Source organism: Mustelus asterias, chromosome 4 (assembly GCF_964213995.1).
Source record: "Mustelus asterias chromosome 4, sMusAst1.hap1.1, whole genome shotgun sequence".
Classification (NCBI taxonomy): domain Eukaryota; kingdom Metazoa; phylum Chordata; class Chondrichthyes; order Carcharhiniformes; family Triakidae; genus Mustelus; species Mustelus asterias.
This window is the reverse complement of record NC_135804.1, coordinates 76,729,408-76,755,442: the sequence shown is the minus strand read 5'-3', so window position 1 is coordinate 76,755,442 and position 26,035 is coordinate 76,729,408. Positions and strand designations below refer to the sequence as shown.

At 43.7% G+C, this 26,035-nt stretch overlaps 1 protein-coding gene across 1 annotated transcript in view; it reads left to right on the top strand.

Annotated features, from left to right (window-relative positions):
- taf7 (TAF7 RNA polymerase II, TATA box binding protein (TBP)-associated factor) overlaps positions 1 to 26,035 on the top strand; it is a 53,379-nt gene that overhangs the window by 15,896 nt on the left and 11,448 nt on the right. The window contains exons 3-8 of the mRNA XM_078211208.1: positions 5,847 to 5,929; positions 12,488 to 12,566; positions 14,869 to 15,002; positions 16,516 to 16,636; positions 17,283 to 17,341; positions 17,987 to 18,059. Coding sequence (XP_078067334.1) covers positions 5,847 to 5,929; positions 12,488 to 12,566; positions 14,869 to 15,002; positions 16,516 to 16,636; positions 17,283 to 17,341; positions 17,987 to 18,059 — 549 coding nt within the window. The remainder of the gene's footprint in view (positions 1 to 5,846; positions 5,930 to 12,487; positions 12,567 to 14,868; positions 15,003 to 16,515; positions 16,637 to 17,282; positions 17,342 to 17,986; positions 18,060 to 26,035) is intronic.

Sequence of the window (26,035 nt, the reverse complement as noted above, 5' to 3'; positions counted from 1 at the left end):
GCCATTCGGCCCATCGAGTCTGCACCGACCACAAACCCACCCAGGCCGTACCCCCATATCCCTACATATTTACCCACTAATCGCTCTAACCTACGCATTTCAGGACACTAGGGGCAATTTTTAGCATGGCCAATCAACCTAACCCGCACATCTTTGGACAGTGAGAGGAAACCGGAGCACCCGGAGGAAACCCACGCAGACACGAGGAGAATGTGCAAACTCCACAGACAGTGACCCAAGCCAGGAATCGAACCCCAGGTCCCTAGAGCTGTGAAGCAGCAGTGCTAACCACTGTGCTACCGTGCTGTGGTTCAAATATAAATGGAGAACTTGCTCCCATTCAGCATGACTGGCCATAATTATTTCCCTTTAGGATTCGTCACTTGAGTATAGGTAAGGGATCGGGGTAGAGGTCCGGTTTTCACTAAATTTCCTCCCGTAGATTTTACCCAAATTCCCTAGACTGTTCTAGTTCTAACTACACAGTTTGTCCACCTTGTGTTACAGACACCGGGTTTATGGCCCAATTTACTGGTTGAATCTGTATTAGTCCTTCACTCACTTAAGACTGACGGTCACGTGGGGCAGCTGCCCTCTTAATTCGGGCTCAGACGGAGTGTTGGAGAATACCGGGTTGAAGGTTCGACTTCGGAACAACGTATCACTTCTTATCGAAGGACCGTCTGGGGTGCCAATGTTGTACCTGTTAATTCTCAGATACTTTCGACCAGTTTGCTTACTACAAGGTTTTACCCCGGTGTCCTTATTTGCAAGATGGACAAAGGACAAACACAAGTAAAGGTTCAACAAGTTTATTTATAATAACACTATTAACCCTTAAATTACCCGCATAAAACAAGAGGATACCCCAGATTCAAGTATACTACCTGTAAAGATGGCTTGGTAAAACTACAGACTCGATTCTCTGAGTCCCTCTGGTCCGTCGTCACAAAGGTGAGTCTCGATGGCAGCTTCTTCTTTCCTTCTCGGGTCAGTCTTCCGAATGGTCAAGGCCGCCTCCCTCGTCGAGTCTTCGCTCCTGTTTCTGAAAATGTGTTCCTTTCTCCCCCTGCCTGCCTGCCTTTCCAGAAACTTCTCTGGCTTCTGGCCAATGAGGTCCCAGGAGGGGGTTCCAATACCCAGTGGGTTTCTTGATGTCTGCCCGACAGGACACCAGGGTCTGCCCCCAAGTATCCAACTCCATGCTGTTGCTTACATGTAACCTGTTATCAGATAAGATAACTGCAGGAACTCTCGGTGACAGAAAGTCTGGCCCGACCTGGGCTTCTAACAATAGGCCGGTGCATTTCAATGAGGTGCAATGATCTCCTGCTAAGTATCAGTAGAGTGTAACGACCTTTGATGGGTGGTTGATGGGTCAGGCCCAGACATATTTGTGTATTTGTACAATTGGCCTGCCCGAGGTTTGACTGTGTTTGATTTTAATATGTCCAATTCTTTAATTTAGGATATTCAATTTTATCAACCTTAAAACTAGGCCCTGTTTATATTACCACACCCAAGATGTGTAAGTTAGATGGATTAGCCATGATAAATATGTGGGGTTATGGGGAGAGGGCCTGGGTAAAACACTGAGTCAGAGAGTTGGTGCAAACTCGAATGGTTTCCTTCTGCACTCAAAATAATCCTGACTCAAATTAGAATACTAGTGCCCACTTATTTTTGGTTAAATATTGAAAGAGTCAATGCCCTTTACTTTCCGTTGGAACTGGGTAAGCTGTGACATTCTCGCCTTTTCTAAGTGTGGGAACCATCTCGAGCAGTTGTGCAGACCACTGGACCTGGACTGCCCCCACAGCCATGGCCTCTAGCATTCCTGCAACAGGCCGCAGCACGCTTGCACAGGCACATTGGTTGAAAACCACTGCCCTAGGAATCAGTATTAGGACCACTGCTTTTTTGATCAATATTAACATTAAATATATTTATAAATGAGAGTATTGTGAACCATGTGAAGGATAATGATAGACTTTAAAAGGGGACAGGCTGGCGGAATTTCCTCTCTTTCTTGAATCTTCAGCCAATGGGAACCTTTTCTATCTACTGTGTCCACACCCTCCCCAATTTTGCACATTTCTACTACATTTTCTCTTAACCTCTTCTCCGAGAACAGCCCCAGCTTCATCAATTCATTATCCAATAAACTCTGAAACTATTCTCGTAAATCGTTTCTGCACCTTCTCCAGATCCTTCACATCCTTCCTAAAATGTGGTGCCCAGAATACAAGGTTGTGGAATGCACAGCCTGAGGTGGTGCAGACAGATTGACTTGTGACTTTCAGACAGGAATTGGATAATAAGAAAAGAAAGAGTTGCAGGGCAATGGGGGAAAGTCTGGGTATGGAACTGGCTCTTGCAAGGATTGGACACACTCAATGGGCCGAATGATCTCTTGTGCTGTAAGCATTCTATGATTCTAATGCTGGTCTGGCACCAGGAGAAATGGGCGGTGGTACGGGACAGAAAGCAACTGTAAATGCTGAGAAGATGCAGTTTGTCTGTCTGCTCTCCACAGTAGCTGATTGAACTGCTGCCTGTTTTCAGCATTTGCTCTTCCTGATTTCTGGGCATTTTTGGTTGGAGCCTATTGCCTGTGTTGTGGCTCAGTTGGTAGCATTCTCTCCTCAAAGTCACAGGGTTTAAGTCCGACTTGAGCATTTAAGCACAAAAATCAAGCCTGACTCTCTGGTGCAGTACTGGTCTTTCTGATGAGACATCAAACGGAGCCCCAACCACTCTCAGATGGATGTAAAAGATCCCATGGCATTACTTCAAAGCAGAGCAGGAGACTTATTGTCAGAGTCTGGACCAATCTTTACCTTCAATAAATATCAGAAGAACAGATTATCTGGTCATTAACACATCGCTGTGGTTGGAGCTTGCTGTGAATAAATTGGCTGCCATGTTTTGTACATCACAACAGTAGCTACACTTCAAAAGCACATCATTGGCTGCAAAGTGCTTTGAGATATCCTATGGTTGTGACATGCGTATGGAAATACAAGTCTTTTTTATTGTCAGTGACTTAGTTGAATCCCTTAGATTGGAGCTGAGTTTATATGGTTCCAATTTTCCAAAGAGATTAAATCAGGAAAATTCTGACCCATCAACCTGATGTCTACCATTGGAAAGATGGTGCCAGGAATCCTAAAAGGTGCTCTTTGTGACCATTAGCAAAGGGAAGCATTCATCTGAAGTTCTCATAGAACATAGAACATAGAACATTACAGCGCAGAACAGGCCCTTCGGCCCACGATGTTGCACCGACCAGTTAAAAAAAAAAAGCAGCACTCCCACAGTGAGACACCAACTGTCACACTCTACTGCAGCCCGAGCAGCACTCCTCAGCATGGCTTCCAAGAAAGGTCATGTCTTACAAACTTGCCTGAGTTTTTGTTTGAAGAGGTTAATAGATGAGGGTAATATGTTAGATGTTGTCCTTTCAGATGTCAAGAAAATCTTTGTCTGGTACCTCATGTTCACTGTCCTGGATTAGCAATTGGCTCGATTTCACAGGCAAAAGAGTATAGTCAATGTTTATGTATAAACTGAGAGGCATGTGTAACTAGTGATCACCCTCTGGGATGGCTTTCTGTTATACGTTCAGGCTGGGGCACAGACTGCTCGCTGCTCCCTTGTTTCACTGATTGTAATTGGCCGACACAATGGTAGATGTGAGATTACACAAGGATACGGGTTGGGTTGTGTCCTGTGATGTCAGAGGTTTCCAGAACTGTACCCAACCTGCAAATCTTTGACCTGTAGCAGTTCTTTTCTTGGTCACGCAAAGTCCATTTTTAACTAAGCAGAAAGTAAGGTTTGATTAGAACAGTTTATGATCACTTTTCTGTTTTATGTACATGACACTATGGTTGCTGCTGTCCGGTTAGATTGGGCCCGATATTAACTTGGAGGTCGCGGAGTCATGGGGATGGGCTTTGGCTTGAAGTCAAAATTTAGCAGAATGGGCTTCTCACAGGTTCTGTTAAATTTAATGCAGTATCCAGTTAACATTTTGAACTGTTTGCAGACTGCAGCGAGCCAGGCAGAGTGGCTAAATAGCAGTCAGACAGGTGAGCTTGTGCCACTCAAGTGAAGAGAGGAGAGAAAGGATCAGAAAAGCTGGGGGTGGGGTGAATGAGTGGTGGCCAAGGGCAAGATCAGGGTCTGGAGATTAGGGGAAGTTGGAGTTACCCTGGAAGAGTTTGGGGGAAATTGGAAGTCAGTGAGGAGTAGGCGGTGGTGGCGGCATGGTGTCCAGTTACGGGCAGTTGCTGAAGTGGGTATACTGAATCCAGCAAAAAAATGGAAGACACTTTATACTTGAAAGTAGCAGTCCTCATTTCCTGTTAGCCATTGGGTTTCCTGAGTCTCAGAAAATTTAACCAGGGTTAAGCTTAAAATGGTCATTAAATAAGTGTCATGTAGCCACATTATAAATTGCCAATCTAGCCTCTTGGGAATGGGTTTGGTAGCCACCCCCCATACCACCTCTGTTGAATACAGGAGTTGGGACGTCTTGTTGAAGTTGTACAAGACATTGGTAAGGCCACACTTGGAATACTGTGTGCAGTTTCTGGTCACCCTATAATAGAAAGGATATTATTAAACTAGAAAGAGTGCAGAAAAGATTTACTAGGATGCTACCGGGACTTGATGGTTTGAGTTATAAGGAGAGGCTGAATAGACTGGGACTTTTTTCTCTGGAGCATAGGAGGCTGAGGGGTGACCTTATAGAGGTCTATAAAATAATGAGGGATATAGACAAGGTAGATAGTCAATATCTTTTCCCAAAGGTAGGGGAGTCTAGAACTAGAGGGCATAGGTTTAAGATGAGAGGGGAGAGATACAAAAGTGTCCATAGGGGCAATTTTTTCACACAGAGGGTGGTGAGTGTCTGGAACAAGCTGCCAGAGGTAGTAGTAGAGGTGGGTACAATTTTGTCTTTTAAAAAGCATTTAGATAGTTACATGGGTACAATGGGTATAGAGGGATATGGACCAAATGCGGGCAATTGGGATTAGCTTAGGGGTTTAAAAAAAAAGAACGGCATGGACAAGTTGGGACAAAGGGCCTGTTTCCATGCTGTAAACCTCTATGACTCTATGTTAAAACTGGACGTGGATGGATTGGGGTTGGAATGCAGGTTTTTAATGTTTTAACATCCCATTAAATTAACACCACTTGTTGGAAGTTAAACTTACCTCTGGGTGGGTTCTGCTGTCTAGACACATCATCCCTACTGGCTAGTCCTACTTCAGAACTTCACTTTAGTTATACAGTTTGATTTTTTGGAGGCAGTGAATTAATTAGGAGAGGTCCTGCTGAAATGTTAGTAGCTAAAGATTGGGCGTTAATTCCTGGTTTCAAATCTATCTCAGAATTCCTGAAGCTATATTGCTGGCCCCTCGCACCCTCTCTGGGAATTCTTTCCAAACTGTGGAACTATTGGGTGAAATATAGGGGAATTCTGGGTGTTCTGGCCAACATTCATTCCTCAACTATCATTGCTAAAACTGGTCATTATCTTGGGGGCTTGCTGTGCTCAAATTGACTGCACATTTACATTTCAGATGTGACAACATTTCAAATGTAATTCATTGGCGGTGAAGCACCTTGGAATGCCCTGAGGTTGCAAACTATGCTATAACAAGGCAGAGTTGTCCGTTTACATGCTTCTCCGTGGTACAGTACATGTATACACTCCAGCAAGGTTTGGTGTTTATTGTAGACCAGTATTGTAAATCACTTGGCTTTTTTCTCTCTCTCATTCCATTGACAGTGAGTTTTGGTTAATCTAGCTCCATTGCTATTTCATGTTGCAGCAAAAGGACAGAAACAGGGTTCGAAGAGCAAAGAGGATGCACCTCATGAGTTAGAGAGTCAGTACATTCTGAGGCTGCCATCGGTAAGAGTTTCACATTTTCTTCAGTAAACACGGTTCAGGTTTTCGTGTCAACAAGACTGGGAGAGAAAATTCAGATTTCAAACAATCTTTAATTAGTCTGAGCAGAAAATTCAAAATAATAATTGCAGGCTCTGGGGATCTGAAACAGAAAATTCTGCAATGGTAAGATTTGCCCACTCACAAGAAGATCATTTAGTCCATTGTGCCTGTGCTGTTTCTTCAGAAGAGCTGTCCAATTAAATCCCACTTCCCCAGCTCTTTCCCCAGAGTCTTGCAAATATTTTCCTTTTGCATTACAGATAAATCCAGTTTTTACTCGTACAATTTTACCAGAAATGCCGGTTTTACAGAACGAAAGTGATTGGGTTATAAACTGACGGTTACGCATGCTGTGGCACTGGCCATTCCCCTTAAACACATAAAATCACTTGAAAACACACCTCCCTGTTCAATAATCAACATATTCATTATTGTGAATCTATTATTGTGATTATGCAGTCATTTGCAGTAGGCTACATATTTGTTAATGAAGGACAAACACAAGCCTACATGTTCTATTTTCCAATATTATTAATATCATTGTATATTTTACTATAATTCTAAGGGTGAAGTACACAATGCCAGTTTTAAGGAAATTCCTTTTTATATGGAATGAACTCGGTCCCGACCCATTTCGTAAAAATGGAATTTACCTCTATTTATCTAATCCCCTGCTGAAAATTGCTAACGATTTCAAGCAGCACATCAGATCACATCACACTGTATAAAAAACAAAGTCTCTTTTTTTCCCACAGCCTTCAATAAGGTACCACAAGGTAGACTCATTACAAAGGTTAACGTGTGGGGAGTCAGGGGGAAAATAGGCTAATGGTTAGAAAATTTTCTGGAAAAGTCCCACAAGGATCACATTTGACACTGGCAGGAGGAGGGATCATTGGATGATTAGAGATATTGAGGCTCCAGTCAATAAAAAGAAGGAAGCATACATCAGATATAGGCAGCTGAGGTCAAGTGAATTCCTTGAGGAATGTAGGGGGTGTAGGAAAAAGGAAATCAAGAGGGCAAAAAGGGGACATGAAAAACCTTTGGTAGAGAAGATAAAGGAGAATCTGAAGAGATTCTACAAGTATATTAAGGGCAAAAGAGTAACTAGAGAGAGAATAAGGCCCCTTAAGGATCAATGAGATTGTCTATGTGTGGAGCCACAGGAGATGGGTGAGATCCTAAACAAATATTTTTTGTCAGTATTTACCATGGAGAAAGACAGGGAAGCTAGGGAACTTGGGGGAGTAAATAGTGATGTCTCAAAAAGCATCCACATTACAGAAGAAAAGGTGCTGGAAAGTCTTAAAAAGCATAAAGATAAATAAGCCCCTGGGACCTGATCAGATGTATCCCTGAACAGTGTGGGAAGCAATGCGGGGCCACTAGCACAGACAGATACTTGTGTCATCGACAGCTACGGGTGAGGTGCCGGAAGACTGGAGGGAGGCAAATGTCGTGCCGTCATTTAAGAAAGGCAGCAGGTAAAAGCCAGAGTACTACAAACCGGTGAGCCTAATGTCAGTGGTGGGTAAGTTATTGGAGGGCAATGCGGTAGACGTTGTCCACATGGACTTTAACAAGGCCTTTGACAAGGTACTTCATGGTAAACTGGTCAGTAAGGTTACATCACATGGGATTCAGGGAGAACTAGCCTATTGGATACAAAATTGGCTTGCTGGTAGGAGACAGAGGGTGGTGGTGGAGAATGGAGGCCTGTGACTAGCAGTTTGCACAGTAAGAAGTCTCACAACACCAGGTTAAAGTCCAACAGGTTTATTTGGCAGCACTAACTTTCTGAGCCTCAAGCTCCTCCTTCAGGTGAGTGAGGTCTTGTGTTCACAAACAGGGCATATGAAGACACAAACTCAATTTACAAGATAATGGTTGGAATGCAAGTCTTTACAGGTAATCAAGTCTTAAAGGTACAGACAATGTGAGTGGCGAGAGGGCCAAGCACAGGTTAAAGAGATGTGTATTGTCTCCAGCCAGGCCAGTTCGTGAGATTTTGCAAGCCCAGGCAAGTCGTGGAGGTTACAGATAGTGTGACATGAACCCAAGATCCCGGTTGAGGCCATCCTCATGTGTGCGGAACTTGGCTATCAGTTTCTGCTCAGCGATTCTGCATTGTCGGGTGTCGTGAAGGCCGCCTTGGAGAACACTTACCCGAAGATCAGAGGCTGAATGCCCGTGACTGCTGAAGTGCTCCCCGACTGGAAGGGAACACTCCTGCCTGATTGTTGAGCGGTGTTCATTCATTCGTTGTCGTAGCATCTGCATGGTCTCCCCAATGTACCATGCCTCGGGACATCCTTTCCTGCAGCGTATCAGGTAGACAACGTTGGCCGAGTCCCAAGAGTATGTACCGTGTACCTGGTGGATGGTGTTCTCACGTGAGATGATGGCATCCATGTCGATGATCTGGCACGTCTTGCAGAGGTTGCTGTTGCAGAGTTGTGTGATGTCGTGGTCACTGTTCTCCTGAAGGCTGGATACACATGAGGACGCACACATGAGGACGGCCTCAACCGGGATCTTGGGTTCATGTCACACTATCTGTAATCCCCACGACTTGCCTGGGCTTGCAAAATCTCACTAACTGTCCTAGCTGGAGACAATACACATCTCTTTAATCTGTGCTTAGCCCTCTCTTCACTCACATTGTCTGTACCTTTAAGACTTGATTACCTGTAAAGACTCGCATTCCAACCATTATCTTGTAAATTGAGTTTGTGTCTTTATATGCCCTGTTTGTGAACACAAGTCCTCACTCACCTGAAGAAGGAGGCTCCGAAAGCTAGCGCTGCCAAATAAACCTGTTGGACTTTAACCTGGTGTTGTGAGACTTCTTACTGTGCTCACTCCAGTCCAACGCCGGCATCTCCACATCATGACTAGCAGTTTGCCGCAGGAATTGGTGTTGGGTCCATTGCTGTTTGCCATTTATATAAACGATTTGGATGAGAATATAGGAGGCATGCTCAGTAAGTTTGCTGATGGTGGTGTAGTGGACAGTGAAAAAGGTTATCTAAGACTACAACGGGATCTTAATCAACTGGGCCAGTGGGCCGAGGTATGGCAGATGGAGTTTAATTCAGATACGTGCGAGGTGCTGCATTTTGGTAAGAGAAACCAGAACAGGACTTATACAATTAATGGTAGGGCCCTGGGGAGTGTTTTTGAACAGAGATACCTATGCAGGCACATAGTTACTTGAAAGTGGAGTCACAGGTAGATAGGGTGGTGAAGATGGCATTTGGCACACTTGCCTTCATTGGTCAGAACATTGAGTACAGGAATTGAGAGGTTATCTTACAACTGTAATGGTGAGAGTGACAGCCCTTGACATCAAGACCAAGTGTGGCATCAAGGAGCCCCAGCGAAACTGGAATCAATGGGTTTCGGGGGCAAACTGTCCGCTGGTTGGAGTCAAACCTGGTACATAGGAAAATGGTTGTAGAGGGTCAGACATCTCTGCAGGAGTCCCTCAAGGTAGTGTCCTAGGCCCAACAATCTTCAGCTGCTTCATCAATGACCTTCCCTCCATCATAAGGTTAGAAGTGGGGATGTTCGCCGACATTCAGCGCCATTCGCGACTCAGATACTGAAGCAGTCCATATTCAAATGCAACGAGATCTGGACAATATTCAGGCTTGGGCGCCACACAAATGCCAGGCAATGATCATCACCAATAAGAGACATTCTAACCACTGCCCCATGACATTCAATAGTGTAACCATCACTGAATCCCCCACTGTCAACATCCTTAGGGTTACCATTGACCAGAAACTCAACTGGACTCACCACATAAACACAGTGGCTACAAGAGCAGGTCAGAGGCTAGGAATACTGCGGCAAGTAACTCACCTCCTGACTCCCCAAAGCCTATCCACCATCTACAAGGCACAAGTCAGGAGTGTGATGGAATACTCCCCACTTGCCTGGATGCGTGCAGCTCCAACAACACTCAAGAAACTTGACACCATCCAGGACAAAGCAGCCCGCTTGATTGGCACCACATCTACAAACATTCGATCCCTCCACCACCGACACTCAGTAGCAGCAGTGTGTACTATCTACAAAATGCACTGCAGCAATTCACCAAAGGGCGGCACGGTAGCACAGTGGTTAGCACTGCTGCTTCACAGCTCCAGGGTCCCGGGTTCAATTCCCGGCTCGGGTCACTGTCTGTGTGGAGTTTGCACATTCTCCTCGTGTCTGCGTGGGCTTCCTCCGGGTGCTTCGGTTTCCTCCCACAGTCCAAAGATGTGCGGGTTAGGTTGATTGGCCAGGTTAAAAAAATTGCCCCTTAGAGTCCTGAGATGCGTAGGTTAGAGGGATTAGCGGGTAAATATGTGGGGGTTGGGGTAGGGCCTGGGTGGGATTGTTGTCGGTGCAGACTCGATGGGGCGAATGGCCTCCTTCTGCACTGTAGGGTTTCTATGATTTCTATGATCCTTAGACAGCACGTTCCAAACCCACGACCACTTCCATTTAGAAGGACAAAGGCAGCAGATAAATGGGAACACCACCACCTGCAAGTTCCCCTCCAAGCCACTCACCATCCTGACTTGGAAGTATATCGCCGTTCCTTTGCAGTTGCTGGGTCAAAATCCTGGAATTGCCTCCCTAACGGCATTGTGGGTCAACTCACAGAACATGGACTGTAGCGATTCACAAAGGCAGCTCACCACCATCTTCTCAAGGGCAACTAAGGACGGGCAATAAATGCTGGTCAGTGAACGACACTCATGTCCCACGAATGAATAAAAATAAACTGTACAAGACATTGGTAAGGCCACATTTGGAGTACTGCGTACAATTTGGTCACCTTCTATAGGAAGGATGTTATTAAACTGGAAAGGGTGCGAAAAAGGTTTACAAGGATGTTACTGGGACTGGAAGGTTTGAATTATAAGGAGAGGCTGGACAGTCTGGGACATTTTCCTTTGGAGCATAGGAGGATGAGGGGTGACCTTGTTGAAGTTTATAAAATCATAAGCGCCATAGATAAGGTGAATAGCCAGGGTCTTTTCCCCAGGGCATGGGTTTAAGATGAGAGGGGAAAGATTTAAAAGGAATCTGAGGGGTACTTCTTCACACAGAGAGTGGTGCATATATGGAAAGAGCTGTCAACGAAGGTGGTAGAGGCGGGTACAATTCCAACATTTAAAAGACATTTGGACAGATACATGGGTAGGAACGGTTTAGAGGGATATGGGCCAAGCACAGGCAAATGGGACTAATTCATTTTAGGAATCCTGGTCGGCATGGATGAGTTGGGCTGAAGGGCCTATTTCCGTGCTGTATATCTCTATGATTCTGAGTCAGTGATCAGCGCTGGAACCAAAATTATTCCTATTTTATGTTATTGACTTGAACTTGGAAACAGATTCATTCTTTTTTTTTAGGTGATACTAAACTAACAATCAGAATACAACATAGTACAAGAAGGTATAAGAAACCTTGCAGACTGGGCAGTTAAATGGCAAATCAACTTGCTTAACATAGATAAATAGGAGATGATGCACTTTGCTATAAAAGATAGAAACATCACCCACATCTGAGAAAATAAGAAAACTGGTTGATGGTTACAGAAAATAATTAATTTCCAGTGTGAAAAAGTGCTTCTTGACATTACCTCTGAACAGCCTAACTCTAATTTTAATAAGTCTCCTGTTCTCCAACAAAACAGAAGTCTATTTCTACATATCTTATGAACTCCTTTGTCTTAATTAGACCATCCCTTAATCTTTTATATTCAAGAGAATAAAAGTCTAGTCTTTGTAACCAGTCCTCATCATTTCATTCTCGAAACTGCAAGCTTACCTGAACTGGATGCAATACTAATCTAATCAGAGCTCTGTAAAACTGAAGCATCTCTTCTAACCATGTGTATTCCAGGCTCCTTGAGATGAAGGCCAGCATTCCATTCACATTTTCAAACAGTTTTTATATTAATTTTTAATGATTTCTGTATTTGAGTCCCTTAATCTCTCTGTTCCTCCACAGTTTGTGGTATCTCGCTATGTAGAAAATACTTTGATCTATTTTTTCTAAGTCAAAGTGGATGACTTTGAACTTCCCCACAATAAACTCCATCTGCCAGAGTTTTGTCCACTCAGTTCATCAACGTTGCTATGCAACTTGCTGCTTGCATCTTCGTTACTAATTGATCTTCCCAGCTTAGCAGACTAGGATATGTGACTTTCTATTTTTTTCATTCAAGTAAGTTGTTATAAAGAGAATGAAAAGCTGAGGCCCCAGTACACATTGCTGAGGATACCACCAATCATATCTTTATAATTTGAATCTATGCCCATTTACCCATCTCTCTGTTTCCTACTCTGAATCAATTCTCTATCCCAGCTAATAGGTTGTCTCCAATTCCAATTACTCTTATGTTTGTTGCTAGTCTGACTAATGTGGGAGTTGTGTGGAAGTGCCTTTTGGCTGGCTGGATCAGGGTGTACATAATGTCTGGTATATTTTTCAGTCAGTGTTTTTTCTCAACAGGAACATGCAGCTACTGTGCGGAGAGCTGTGCAGTCTGGAAATGTCAACCTTCGGGACCGACTAACCATCGAGTTGCATCGTGAGTGCTTCAGCCAAATGTGTTCTTAATGACTCACCATAATTTTCCTTCTGTGTTGTTCTGTTTAAAGCCAGTTTTGTCAATCTCGCAAAGGGGCTTTTCTTCTAGCTTGGCCCCCTCTGATGTTATCAGTAGCTCTTTTCATGTTGTTGGCTGTGTGCTGGTACTTCCTTCCTATGTGAGCCCTGGACATTTATTGTCAATATGCTATTAAACCACAAAGGGTTTCACAGTCAAGCATGACCTGGTGTTCATGTAGTTCCAATGGGGCTTCAGTTCTGGATGGAAATTCTGACTAAGGCTGCATTGTTCCTTTAACAATTGTAGCTCCCTGGTTCAGATTGGCTAAATCGGTACAATGTGGTTTTGTAACCCAGGACTTTCCCGATTAGCTGTGCCACAACAGATTAAAGCCCTCACTTAACAGCTCAGACTGTTCAATAACTACCTGTCAAAATAGCCATTGGTAGTACAGAACTTGAGAATTGCTAGAAAAGAGACTTTGTTTGTTGAAGCTTTTCATCTTCCAACCATCAGGACAATTGCAAGAATACCAAATGTAAAGGAGACAACAATTTAAACTGCATGAAAAGAGTGCACGGTCGGTTGGCAAGTAGATTCTGAGTAGAGAGAGGAATTCACCAGTTGATGGTGACTGACAGTTAACTGCCATGCATGGTTTGAAATTTAAACTGGGCAGCTTGACTCTGGTCAAGACACTGTCCTGTGGAATGACAAAGAACAGGTGCTTTTACACCTGTTTCAGATAAACAAAGTGACAGCCATTCACTGGTTCATTTGCCAATCAATCAGCAGTCTCTCCTTATACAGTATAAATTGTTGTTCCCTTTACATTGCTACCTTGTGAATTGTCATGATTAGTGCAAAATGAAATGTTTTGACAAAATTAAATTTTCTTTTTTTTCAGCAATACCTGTCAAAAATATATTCATTACCCTCTTAAAAATCTCTGACATTTGATTTCATTCCCTCCTTGATAAGCTATTTTACCACATGAAGAAACTAGCACCTAGAATTTCCCCACCAGTTTCCTGATTGGCTGAAACCCTGGATAAGTGCGTAACCAGAGGTTCTGCTGAGCTTGGAGCAGAGTTCGGGGTGTCCAGACCATATCCCCTACCACTTTCTAGTGAAGTTCTCAGCATGCAACTTAATCATACATTCACTGTTTCATCCAAATTAAATCTCTGCCCCAGCATCCTGGGTGTTTATAGCATCATAGAATCTCCACACAGGTGGAAGTGGCTCAACCCTCTGTGCCTGTGTGTGCTAGCTCTTCAGCTGGGCTGGGAAGTCTAAATCCTGAACACAAGAAGGCCAGCTGCTCCGTCAAGCCTGCTCCATACTACAGTGATGCTTGAAGCATTGTCATTTCACATCTCACCACCAGCAGCCATCAGAGTCTCTGTGAGAAAGGATAAAGCAGATAAAAATTTAATTTGGGACATAAAACTCGGAAATTCCTTTCTGAGCCCCATTGAATCCAGGTTACCACATCCTCCATGTTAAATTACCAAATGTTCCACCTTCCTTTTAAAAGGCATGATCTTCACCACAGCCAGGAATTGATTTGATTTATTATTGTCACATGTATAAGTATACAGTGAAAAGTATTGTTTCTTGTGCTATACAGACAAAGCACACCATAGAAGGAGAGGGTGCAGAATGTAGTGTTACAGTCATAGCTAGGGTGTAGAGAAAGATCAACTTAATACGAGGTAGGTCCATTCAAAAATCTGATGACAGCAGGGAAGAAGCTGAACTTGAGTCAGTTGGTATGTGACTCAGACTTTTGTATCTTTTTCCTGACAGAAGAAGGTGGAAGAGAGTCTGGGGTATCCAGAATGTATGGGGTCCTTGATTATGCTGGCTGCTTTTTCGAGGCACCGCTTATTCAAGATTTACAACAAATCAGCACTTAGCACACAAACTGGCAATTTGTTCCAGGCATTGACTACTGTCTGGGAAAAGAGGATCCCGAGATTCAACCTGGTCCTTTCCCCACATTCTTTTATATCCCTTTCCAAATCCTTACCTAGTCTTTGTCCTAGTCTTTGTCTCAACACCTAGCTTGTAGCAAACAAATCCCTTTCTAATAACCTTTTATGTTAACCTCAAATGCCACTTTAGGATCCATTTATGCACCTTGGCTCGCACTTTATGGAACTGTCGGAAGTGGTGGAACTTCAGGAAGAGTAGATAGCTAGAGGAGAGGAAATGCAAATGCGGTAACAGAGTGGCACACGATGAACTGACTGAGTTTCTACTTCTATTCTCACAGCGGATGGTCGGCACGGCATTGTGCGAGTGGACAAGCAGCCCTTGGCTGCCAAGTTAGTTGATCTGCCATGTATCATCGAATCTCTCAAGACCATTGATAAAAAGACATTCTATAAAACTGCTGATCTGTGTCAGGTGTGGTCATCCCATTATTTGTAGAAATATAAAACAAAGTTACAGATGTTGAATTCAAATCACAAGTGGCAGCAATGAACAAGGAGGAGCCCAGTATCTAAAAGACAAGAGATTAGTTGCTTCTTCAGTTGATGGGATTATTTATCATTTGTTGTGTTATATTGAGGATATGGTGAGAAGAAGTAATCGAAGGTGGTAGGAAAGGTGAGTGCGCAGTTAGTGAAGCAGACCGTATCCTTTATTAATAGGGGCACAGAGTACTAAAGGAAGAAAATTTGTTAAACTTGTAAGGAACACTGATTTGACCTCAGCTGGAGTATTGAGTCTACATCTGGGTGTTGCACTTTAGAAAGGATGTGAAGGCATTAGAGAGAGTACAGGAAAGATTCACGAGAATGGTTCCGGATATGAGGAACTTCAGTTATGAAGATAAATTGAAGCTGGGATTCTTTCCCTTGAAAAAGAGGTGCGAGGAGGGTTTGATGGAGGTATTCAAAACCATGAGGGGTCGGGACCGAGTAGATAGGGAGAAACTGTTCCCATTGGTGGAAGGATCGTGAACCAGAGAGCACAGATTTATGGTAATTGGCAAAAGAAGAAAGGATGATATGAAGGAAAACTGTTTCACACAGCGAATGGTCAGGATGTGGAGTGTGCTGTCTGTGAGTGTGGTGGAGACAGATTCACACAGCGAGTGGTTGGCATCTGGAATGCACAAAGTCTGGTGGAGACAGATTCACGTAGCGCAAGGTTGGAATGCACTGTCTAAGTGTGGTGGAGGCAGATTCAGACAGCGAGTGAATGCACTGACTCAGTGTGGTGAAGACAAGCAATCAAAATATTCAAGAGTGAATTGGATTATCTAAAATGAAAGGATGTGCAGGGTTACAGGAATTGCTTTATTGAAGAGCTTGTAGAGACATGATGGGCTGAATGGCCACCTCCTGTGCTGTAGCCATTTGTTGAATTGGGAATAAGGTTTGTGAAGAGGTGGATTTCATGAAATTGAGGCAAGGGCCCGAGGAAGCAAGGGGGAGAGCAGTGCGGGGAAGCAGGGCTGAGAATGGTGAGAGGAGATGGGGCAAACTGCATCGCCAAGAAATGAGGTTGACGGTGCTAAACGAAGATGGGAGCGATGATGAGTGCTGGTCAAGGCAGCGAGCCAGGGCCGAGAGCAGATTGAGGTGGCAGGGTGGGGCTGAGGGTGGGGAGGGCAGCGGTACCGAGGGCAGGGCAAGTCAGAGGGGCCAAGGGGTTGAGGTGGCAGGGCAGAGCTGAGGGCAGGTCGAAGGGCAGAGTGAGGCAGCATGGCTGAAGGCAGGGCAAAGTGACGGCTGTAGCCTTGGGCAGGTTGGGGTGGCGGGGCAGAGGATGGGGTGAGGCGACAGCTGGGGCTGAGGGCAGGGTGAGGTGGCGGGGATGAGGGTTAACAGGCCACGGGTGGTCCAAAAGTGGCCTATATATTGGGACAGTCGATTCAACTGCATTACTTGTTGTTCCTCCCTTGCTCTAGATGTTGGTGTGTACCACTGATGGGGAGCTGTACCCTCCACAGGAGGAACCCATGCCAATTGATCCCAAAAACAAAAAGAAGGACAAGGACAAGGAGAAGAAATTCCTGTGGAATCACAGCAGTAGGTCTTGTATTTATCACAGACTGTGTAACAACAGAAACATTAGAAGCAGGAGACCACTTGGCCCATCGAACCTTCTCTACCATTCAATAAGATCATGGCCGATCTAATTTTAATCTCAAATTCACATTCCTGCCCCCCCCCCCCTATTTACGTTTCACTCTCTCGCATATATCTAGCTCTGTCTTCAATGTATTCATTCAAAGATTCTGTCTCAATCACCTTTTGAGGAAGAGAATTTCAAAGTTTCTCAACTCTCAGAGAACATTTCCTCATCTCTGTCTGTCTTAAATAGGCAATCTGTTATTTTAAAACAGTTTTAGATTCTCCCACAAGAGGAAACATCCTCTTCATATCCACCCTGTCAAAACCCCTCAGGATCTTGTATTTTTCAATCAAGTAGCTCTTGCCCATCTCTTACCCACCTAAATACCAGTGATACAAGCCTTACCTGTATAGCCTTTCCTCATTAGACAAGCTGCCCATTCCAGTATTAGTCTAATTGAGCCTGCCCTGTACAATGCACAGAGGCTGCCGCAGAATGGAACCCAGTGCATGCATTTAGTAATTATTTTGGGTTAATCAAATATATCCAGTCTGTGTTTCACCTTTATTGATATTTGTTGCTTCTTTCCTTGAATTTCAGTCACGTGTCCCTTGAAGAATGTCCGTAAAAGGCGATTTAGGAAAACTGCGAAGAAGAAGGTGAGGATTTCAGAGTGATCTATCAACATTGTATTTCTAACTTACGATGTACCTGTCCTGGGAGTGTTTGATGTGGACGGTGTAGAGGGTGCTTCACTCGATATCTAACCCCGTGCTGTACCTGTCCTGGGTGTGTTGACGGGGACAGTATAGAGGGAGCTTTACTCTGTATCTAACACAACACGGTGGGTGGCACAGTGGTTAGCATTGCGCCAGGGACCCAGGTTCGATTCCTGGCTTGGGTCACTGTCTGTGTGGAGTGTGCACGTTCTCCTCTTGCCTGCGTGGGTTTTCCCTGGTGCTCCAGTTTCCTCCCACAGTCCAAAGACGTGCTGGTTAGGTGCATTGGCCATGCTAAATTCTCCCTCAGTGTACCCGAACAGTTGCTGGAACATGGCGACTAGGGGGTTTTCACAGTAACTTCACTGCAGTGTTAATGTACGCCTTACATGTGACACTAATAAAATAAAATAAAACTTTAAACAGCAGGTTGGGGGGAGCTTTACTGTGAACATAATGTTTGGTGAGAGTCAGGCACTGTAGTAGTTTCATATTGAATGCTTGGGCATGAATGAAATCAAAAAATTGATATTCTAGGAGTCAAAGTACAAAAGGGAAACCTCATGATCCTGTTCTTTTTCCTAGTACATTGAGTCTCCAGATGTGGAAAAGGAAGTAAAGAGGCTGCTGAGCACAGATGCTGAGGCCGTCAGTGTCCGTATCCTTCCTATTTGAAGAGGGAGTGGGGGTTCGAAAATGGTTTGTAACAGCCTGATAAGGACAGACTTGAAATCCCCCTACATGGCCCCAACACTTACCAAAGCACTTCAAAGTCAAAGGAATACTTTTGAAATGTAATTGTTGACAGCCAATTCCCATGCCAAAACATCGTGCAAAGAACAAAGTGTTAAATGTCCTTATCATTGATGGTTTCCTCCGGGTGCTCCGGTTTCCTTCCACAGATGTGCAAGTTGGGTGAAATAGCCATGCTAAATTGCCCCTTTGTGTCCCAGCATGGCTAGGGGGTGCCGCTTAGTATCCCGAGAAGTGTAGAGGGATTAGCGGGGTAAATATGTGGGGATACAGGGATGAGGGGGGGTGGGCCTGGGTAAGATGGTCTTGTTGAAGAGTGCAGACTCAATGGGCCAAATGGCCTCCTTCTGCACTGTAAGGATTCTGTGATCTGTATTATGTGTTGACATATGCATGCTTTATGTGCAGTGAGATACGAATACTGTTCCAGGACATAAATGAGAGATTCAATGATCTTCTTCAAAATGTGCCATAGGACCTTTTATCAGATTGGCGAGATGAAGCTTTGTCTCAACATATCACGCAAAAGCCTGACAGTGTAGCACTTCTTTCATAAACTCCCCTCCAGTATGAACCTTCCTCCTCAGTTGGAATGTTTCTCCACGTGGGATGAGTGGGGGTGTTTTTCTCCGTGGATAGGTGGATGAAAGTGTTCTTCGGTGGAGCTTCCCTCTGTTGGGAGTGTTCCTTCTCTGGAGTGGGAGGTAATGCAGTTGGGTTCCTCTGTGGGCAGGTGCTCCACTCTAGGGGGAGTGCTCCCTTTTAGGGGAGAACGTTCCTCTGCAGTGGGAGTGTTCGGAGATTTCCTCTCTGGAACAGGTGAGGGGTGTGTGTGTTCCTCCTGGGGGTGGGGGGGGGGGGGGAATTTTCCTCTTCATGGTAGCATTCCTCTGAGGGGAAACATTTCTCCTCAGTTCAGTACCAGTAACCCTCTTTGGTGGGAATAGCACTCTGCGATTGAAACTTTCCTTTTTAAGTGCTAGCATTCCTTTTTGAGTAGTTGCACTAAGTCCATCTTGACTTAGTTACCTTGAGACCAGTGTATTTAACTCGGGGAGTTTGAACAAGGAATGATCCATGAGAGGAAGTTAGCAACAGCAAGATCTGAGTGCTGGAGCTTAGAAGCATTAATTAGGTGATTGGTGAATTTTAAGGGTTTATTCTCTTTAAACTAATGTAGTGGTTTAAGCTGGTAGTGGGCAGACATAAGTATTGTATGAAATTGATAGCTAAGCTAGTTAAACTCCTCAGTATCACTACAGATGCTTGAGTGATTGTTCTAAACTTGAAACCTAGGTAGTCAAATAAAACACAATAAAGATGGCAGAGCAGGTGACATGTTGCAGCTGTAGCATATGGGAGCTGGTGCACGCCAATGTGATCCATGGCAAGCACGTCTGCAGCTTAAAAAACTTTGACTCAGAGTTGACGAGCTCGTGTCTGTGTTTCAGACACTCTGCTGCATTGGGTGAGGAAAGTTACCTGGACACTTAGTTCCAAGAGGAAGTCACATCCCTTTGCATAAGCACTTTAGATTTGGTCAGGGGTCAGGGACACGAGGGTGTGACTGCAACTGAGGCCCGGTATGAGGATCCAGAGGTAACTTTGGAAGAACCTCAACCCTTGCATTGTACAACAGCAGTTTGCATGGACAGGAGCTATGACTTCAGGGAGGATAGCAAACTGACCATAGCACCATAGTGCAAGGAGCTATTCAACTAGGTGAAGTAACAGGAATGTAGTTGAATTAGGAACAGCATAGTTTGGCGATAGGTACTGTTCTCTGATACTGACAGGCTGTGCTGCCTGTCCTCTGCCAATGTTGAGGACATCTTCTTGGAACTGAAGATGAACTTGGAGTGGGAGAGCAAGGATCCAGTTTTCATAGTCCACGCGGGTGCCAGTAACAGAGACTGAGTGACTTCTGCTGAGTGAGTATGAGTAGTTAGGGGTTAAATTAAGAAGCAGAACCTCCAAGGCAACCATTTCTGGATTATTACATGAGCCGCATGTAAATTAACATAGGGTAAATAAAATCCGAGAGATTGGTTGGAGAAATAGGTTTTAATTCATGTGGAATTGGCATCAGTATTGGGGAAGGAGGGACATGTACGTTTGGGATGATATTCACCTGAACCATACCTTGACGAGTGTTCTGTGAATCATATAACTAGGGGGGGGCTTTAAATTTAATAGTGGGGTGAGCGAGAGCGGTAATTTGGAAATTTAAAGCGAAAGGACACGGCAATAATGGGGGATAGCAATACGAGTAATGATAACCAGAACGTGACAGGAAGGGGCAGAGTGTACAAACAAATGTGCAACAGCAAATGAGGTCAAAGTAGAGAAAAATATTAAAAAGATGGAATTAAAGGCTCTTTACCCGAATGCTCATACTAACAAGACTGAATAGATAACAGAAATGGACATAAATTAGTATGATATGATAGATATTGCGGAAGCATGGTTGCATGGTGACCAAAGCTGGAAGCTGAATATTCAAGAGCATTTGACGTTTTGGAAGGACATTAAGAAAGGAAAGTGAGGGAACTTTGTCCATCGAGGATGGGATCTGTACAGTGGTGAAAAATGTTCTTGGCTCAGAAGATCAAGATGTAGAATCTGTTTGGGTGGAGATAAGGAACAGCAAAGGAATAAGTCATTGTTGTGAATCATGTTTAGGCTCCTCTCACAGTAGAGCCACTGTAATACAGCATATAAATCACAAAATAATGTGGGCTTCTAGAAAAGGTACTGGAATAATTGTGTGCAATTTTAATCTTCATATCGATTGGATAAAACAAATTAGCAAAGATAGCCTGGAGGATAAATTCATAGAGTATATTTGGGATAGTTTCTAGAATAATATGTTCTGAAACCAACCTGGAAACAAGCTATGAGACACGATTAATAAATTACATAATTGTAAAGAATTATGTAGGTAGGAGTAATCATAACATGGTCAAATTTCACATTCAATTTGTTGGTTAGTAAAGTGGCTACGAAACAAGCATCTTAAACTTGAAGACAATTGCAGTTATGAAGACAACATTTGGTTAAAGTGGACTGAGAAACTAGTGACTGGGAAAATAGGTTGAAAAATAAGATAGTAGAGAGACAATGGAAGATACTAAGAGATATCTCCTAACTCTCAACAAAGATATATTCCATTGAGAAAGAAAGATGCAATGAGAAGGATGCAACATTTGTGGCTGCCTAAGGAAGTTAAGATGTGGAGATGCCGGCGTTCGACTGGGGTGAACACAGTAAGAAGTCTCACAACACCAGGTTAAAGTCCAACAGGTTTATTTGGTAGCAAATACCATAAGCTTTCGGAGCACTGCTCCTTCATCAGATGGAGTGTGACTCCATCTGACGAAGGAGCAGTGCTCCGAAAGCTTATGGTATTTGCTACCAAATAAACCTGTTGGACATTAACCTGGTGTTGTGAGACTTCTTACTAAGGAAGTTAAGGACAGTATTAAATTGAAAAAAATATACGATGCTGCAAAGATTATGGTAGGCTAGAAGATTGGGAAAATTTTGGAAACCAGCAAAGAATAATTAGGAAAACGAATGGAACTAAAGACTGACAAATGCCCTGGGCCTGAAGGCCTGTATCCCACGATTTTAAAAGAAGTGGCTGCACAGGTAGTGGATGCATTGGTTGTAATCTTCTAAAATTTCCTAATTCTGGAAAACCCCAAATGTAATACCTTTATTCAAAGAAGGAGGGAGACAGAAAACAGGAACTATAGGCCATTTAGCCTAACATTTGTTATTGCGAAAATGCTAGAATTCACTCTTAACGAAGTTGTAGTAGGACATTTAGAAAATCATAATACAATCAGGCAGAACCAACATGGTTTTGTGAAAGGGAAATAGAGTTTGACAAATTTATTAGAGTTCTTCAAGGCTGTAATAAAGGGCAGGCAATATATGTAGTGTGTTTGGATTTCAAAAAGACATTTGATAAGGTGCCATATTAAAGGTTACCACACTAGATGAGAGTTTGTGATGTTGTGGGAAATAGATTAGCATATATAGAGGATTGGTTAGCTAATAAGGAAGAGAGAGTCAGGATAAATAGATCATTTTCGGGTTGGCAGGCTGTAACTAGTGGAGTGTGGCAGGGTTCAACCCTGGGACCTCAGCTATTTACAATTTATATTAGTGGCTTGGGTGGAAGGACCAACTGTATTGTAGCCATATTTGCTGATGATACAAAGAGAGGTGAAGGGAATACAACGAGTCTGCAAAGGGATGTAAATAGGTTAAGGAGTGGGAAAACATTTAGCAAATTGAGTATAATGTGGGTAAATGTGAGGTTGTAAAAAACAAAATCAAACTTATTTAGGTAGAGACAACATTGTGCTGCAGTACAGAGGGGTCTGGTTGTCCTTATGCATGAATCTCAAAAAATTAACATGTAGATATGGTAAGTTTTTGGGACGACAAATGGAATGTGTCTTTATTGCAAAGGGGATGGCATATAAAAGTTAGGAAAGTCTTACAACTGTAGTAACTAGGGTATCTGTGAAATTGTACTTCAAGTATTGTGTACAGTTTTGGTCTCCTTACTTAAGGAAGGATGTACTTAAGTTGGAAGCAGTTCAGAGAAGGTTCATGTGGCTGATTCCTGGGATGAAGGTGTTATATGAGGAAAGGTTGACTAGTTTTGGCCTACACTGTTTGAAGTTTAGAAGAATGAGAGGTGATCTTATTAAAACATAACATCTTGTGAGCCTGACAGGGTGGATGCTGAGAAGATTTTTCACCTGGGGAAATCTCCAGCCAGGTGGCACCTCATTTTAAATGAGGGATCTCCCATTTAAGATGGAGATGAGGAGAAATTTCTTCTAAGGATTTGTGGTCGGTGCAGACTCGATGGGCCGAATGGCCTCTTTCTGTACTGTAGGGTTTCTATGATTTTGAGTGTTTAGAATTTTCTTCCCCAGTGATCAATAAAGGCTGGGTCACTGAATATGTTAAAGATTGAGTTAGGCAGATTTACATAGGAACATAGGAATTAGGAGCAGAAGTAGGCAAACTCAGCCCTCCAAGCCTGCTCCAATTCTGGATCATTGTTGATCTCTCCCTGGTCTCCAATCCACCTCCCTGCCTGTTTCCCATGTCCTTTAACCTGTTGTTTATTAGAAGTATATCTATCTCCTTGAAACCATTTAATGATTCGGACTCCACCACGCTATGGGGCAGCGAATTCTACAAATTCACCACCCTATGCGAGAAGTAATTCCTCCTCATAGAATAGAATCCCTACAGTACAGAAGGAGGCCATTTGGCCCTTCAAGTCTGCAATCCAATCCACCCTGGCCTTATCCCCCGAATCCCACGTATTTACCTTGCTAGTCCCCCTGACATAGGACAATTTACCATGGCCAATCAACCTAACCCGCACATCCTTGGACTGTGGGAAGAAACTGGAGGAAATCCATGCAGACACGGGGAGAACATGCAAACTCCACACAAACAGTCACCCGAGACCGGAATCGAACTTGGGTCCCCGGTACCGTGAGGCAGTAGTGCTTGCCGCTATGCTTCCCTGGCTGATTCCCTCTCCGGACACAGTCAGGAAAGTTTGCAGCACCTCGTCAGGGAATTGAACCCAGGTCTCCCGCGTGAAAGACGAGGATACTAACCAGTATACTATATCTCAGTTTTAAATCTACCTCCTCTCAACCTATACCTGTGACCTCTTGTTCTAGATTGCCCCATAAGAGGCAACATTTGGTCTATATTTACTCTATCAATCCCTTTTAGAATTTATATACCTCAATCAGATCCCCTTTCACCCTTCTAAACTCAAGCGAGTATAAGCCCAAACCATTTAATCTCTCTTTAGACGTCAACCCTTTCATCCCCCGAATCAATCTGGCGAACCTCTTCTGAACTGCCTCCAATGCCGCCACATCCTTCCTCAAATAAGGCGACCAAAATTGGACACACTATTCCAGTTGTGGTCTCACCAACACCTTGTACTTCTGCAACAACACCTCTACCTTTATACTCCTGTCCTTTTGCAATAAATGCTAACATTCCATTTGCCTTTTTTATTACATGTTGTACATGCATAGCAACTTTCTGTGATTCATGAACAAAGACAACCAGATCCCTTTGCCTAAACGCATTTTTGAATCTGCTTTCCATTTAGATAATTTGCCTTTCTATTTTTTTCTGCCAAAATGGATAACCTCACACTATGATAGGTAGATTCTTTCTCCACAAGGGAGTCGAGGATTATGGGGGACAGGGAGGAAAGTGGAATTAAGGCCACAATTGGATCAGCCATTATCTTTCTGAATGGCAGGGCATGTTTGTAGGCTGAGTGGCCCAGTCCTGGTATCTAGTTCTTATGAGGAGACATAATAAACTTCATTCGGTGTGTTGTGCTTCTGGCAGGTGAGTCCTCTTTAGAAACATTGCCCTTTCTTTGTGCTATATTAATGTAAGCCCTTTAGAGTCAGAGGTTTACAGCATGAAAACAGGCCCTTCGGCCCAACTTGTCCATGCCACCCTTTTTTTTTAAACCCCTAAGCTAGTTCCAATAGCCTGCATTTGGCCCATATCCCTCTATACCCATCTTACCCATGTAACTGTCTAAATGCTTTTTAAAAGACAAAATTGTACCCCCTCTACTACTACCTTTGGCAGCTTGTTCCAGACACTCACCACCCTCTGTGAAGAAATTGCCCCTCTGGACCCTTTTGTATCTGTCCCCTCTCACCTTAAACCTATGCCCTCTAGTTTTAGACTCCCCTACCTTTGGGAAAAGATATTGACTAGCTGATTTATGCCCCTCATTATTTTATAGACCTCTAAGATCACCCCTCAGCCTTCTACGCTCCAGAGAAAAAAGTCCCAGTCTCTCCAACCTCTCCTTACAACTCAAACCATCAAGTCCCGGGAGCATCCTAGTAAATCTTTTCTGAACTCTTTCTAATTTAATAATATCCTTTCTATAATAGGGTGACCAGAACTATACACAGTGTTCCAAGTGTGGCCTTACCAATGTCTTGTACAACTTCAACAAGATGTCCCAACTCCTGTATTTAATGTTCTGACCAATGAAACCTCATCACTCTGTCCACCTATGACTCCACTTTCAACGAGCTATGAACCTGTACCCCTAGATCTCTTTGTTCTGTAACTCTCCCCAATGCCCGACCATTAAGTCCTGCCCTGGTTCAATCTACCAAAATGCATCACCTCGCATTTATCTAAATTAAACTCCATTTGCATTCGTCAGCCCACTGGCCCAATTGATCAAAATCCCGTTGCAATCCGAGATAACCTTCTTCACTGTCCACTATGCCACCAATCTTGGTGTCATCTGCAAATTTACTAACCATGTCTCCCATATTCTCATCCAAATCATTAATATAAATGACAAATAACAGTGGACCCAGCACTGATCCCTGAGGCACACCACTGGTCACAGCCTCCAGTTTGAAAAACAACCCTCCACAACCACCCTCGCCCCCTGTATCCTGAGAGATTTAACTTTAAGCAACAACCTCCCATGTGGTACCTTGTCAAAGGCCTTGCTAAAGTCCATGTAGACAACATCAATTGCACTGCCCTCATCTACCTTCTTGGTTACCCCTTCAAAAAACTCAATCAAATCTGTGAGACATGATTTTCCACTCACAAAGCCATGCTGACTGTCCCTAATCAGTCCTTGCGTCTCTAAATGCCTGTAGATCCTGTCTCTCAAAATACCTTCCAACAACTTAGCACCACAGATGTGAGGCTCACTGGCTTGTAGTTCCCAGGCTTTTCCCTGCAGCCCTTTTTAAACAAAGGCACATTTGCACATTTGCCACCCTCCAATCTTCAGGCACTTCAACTGTGATTATCGAT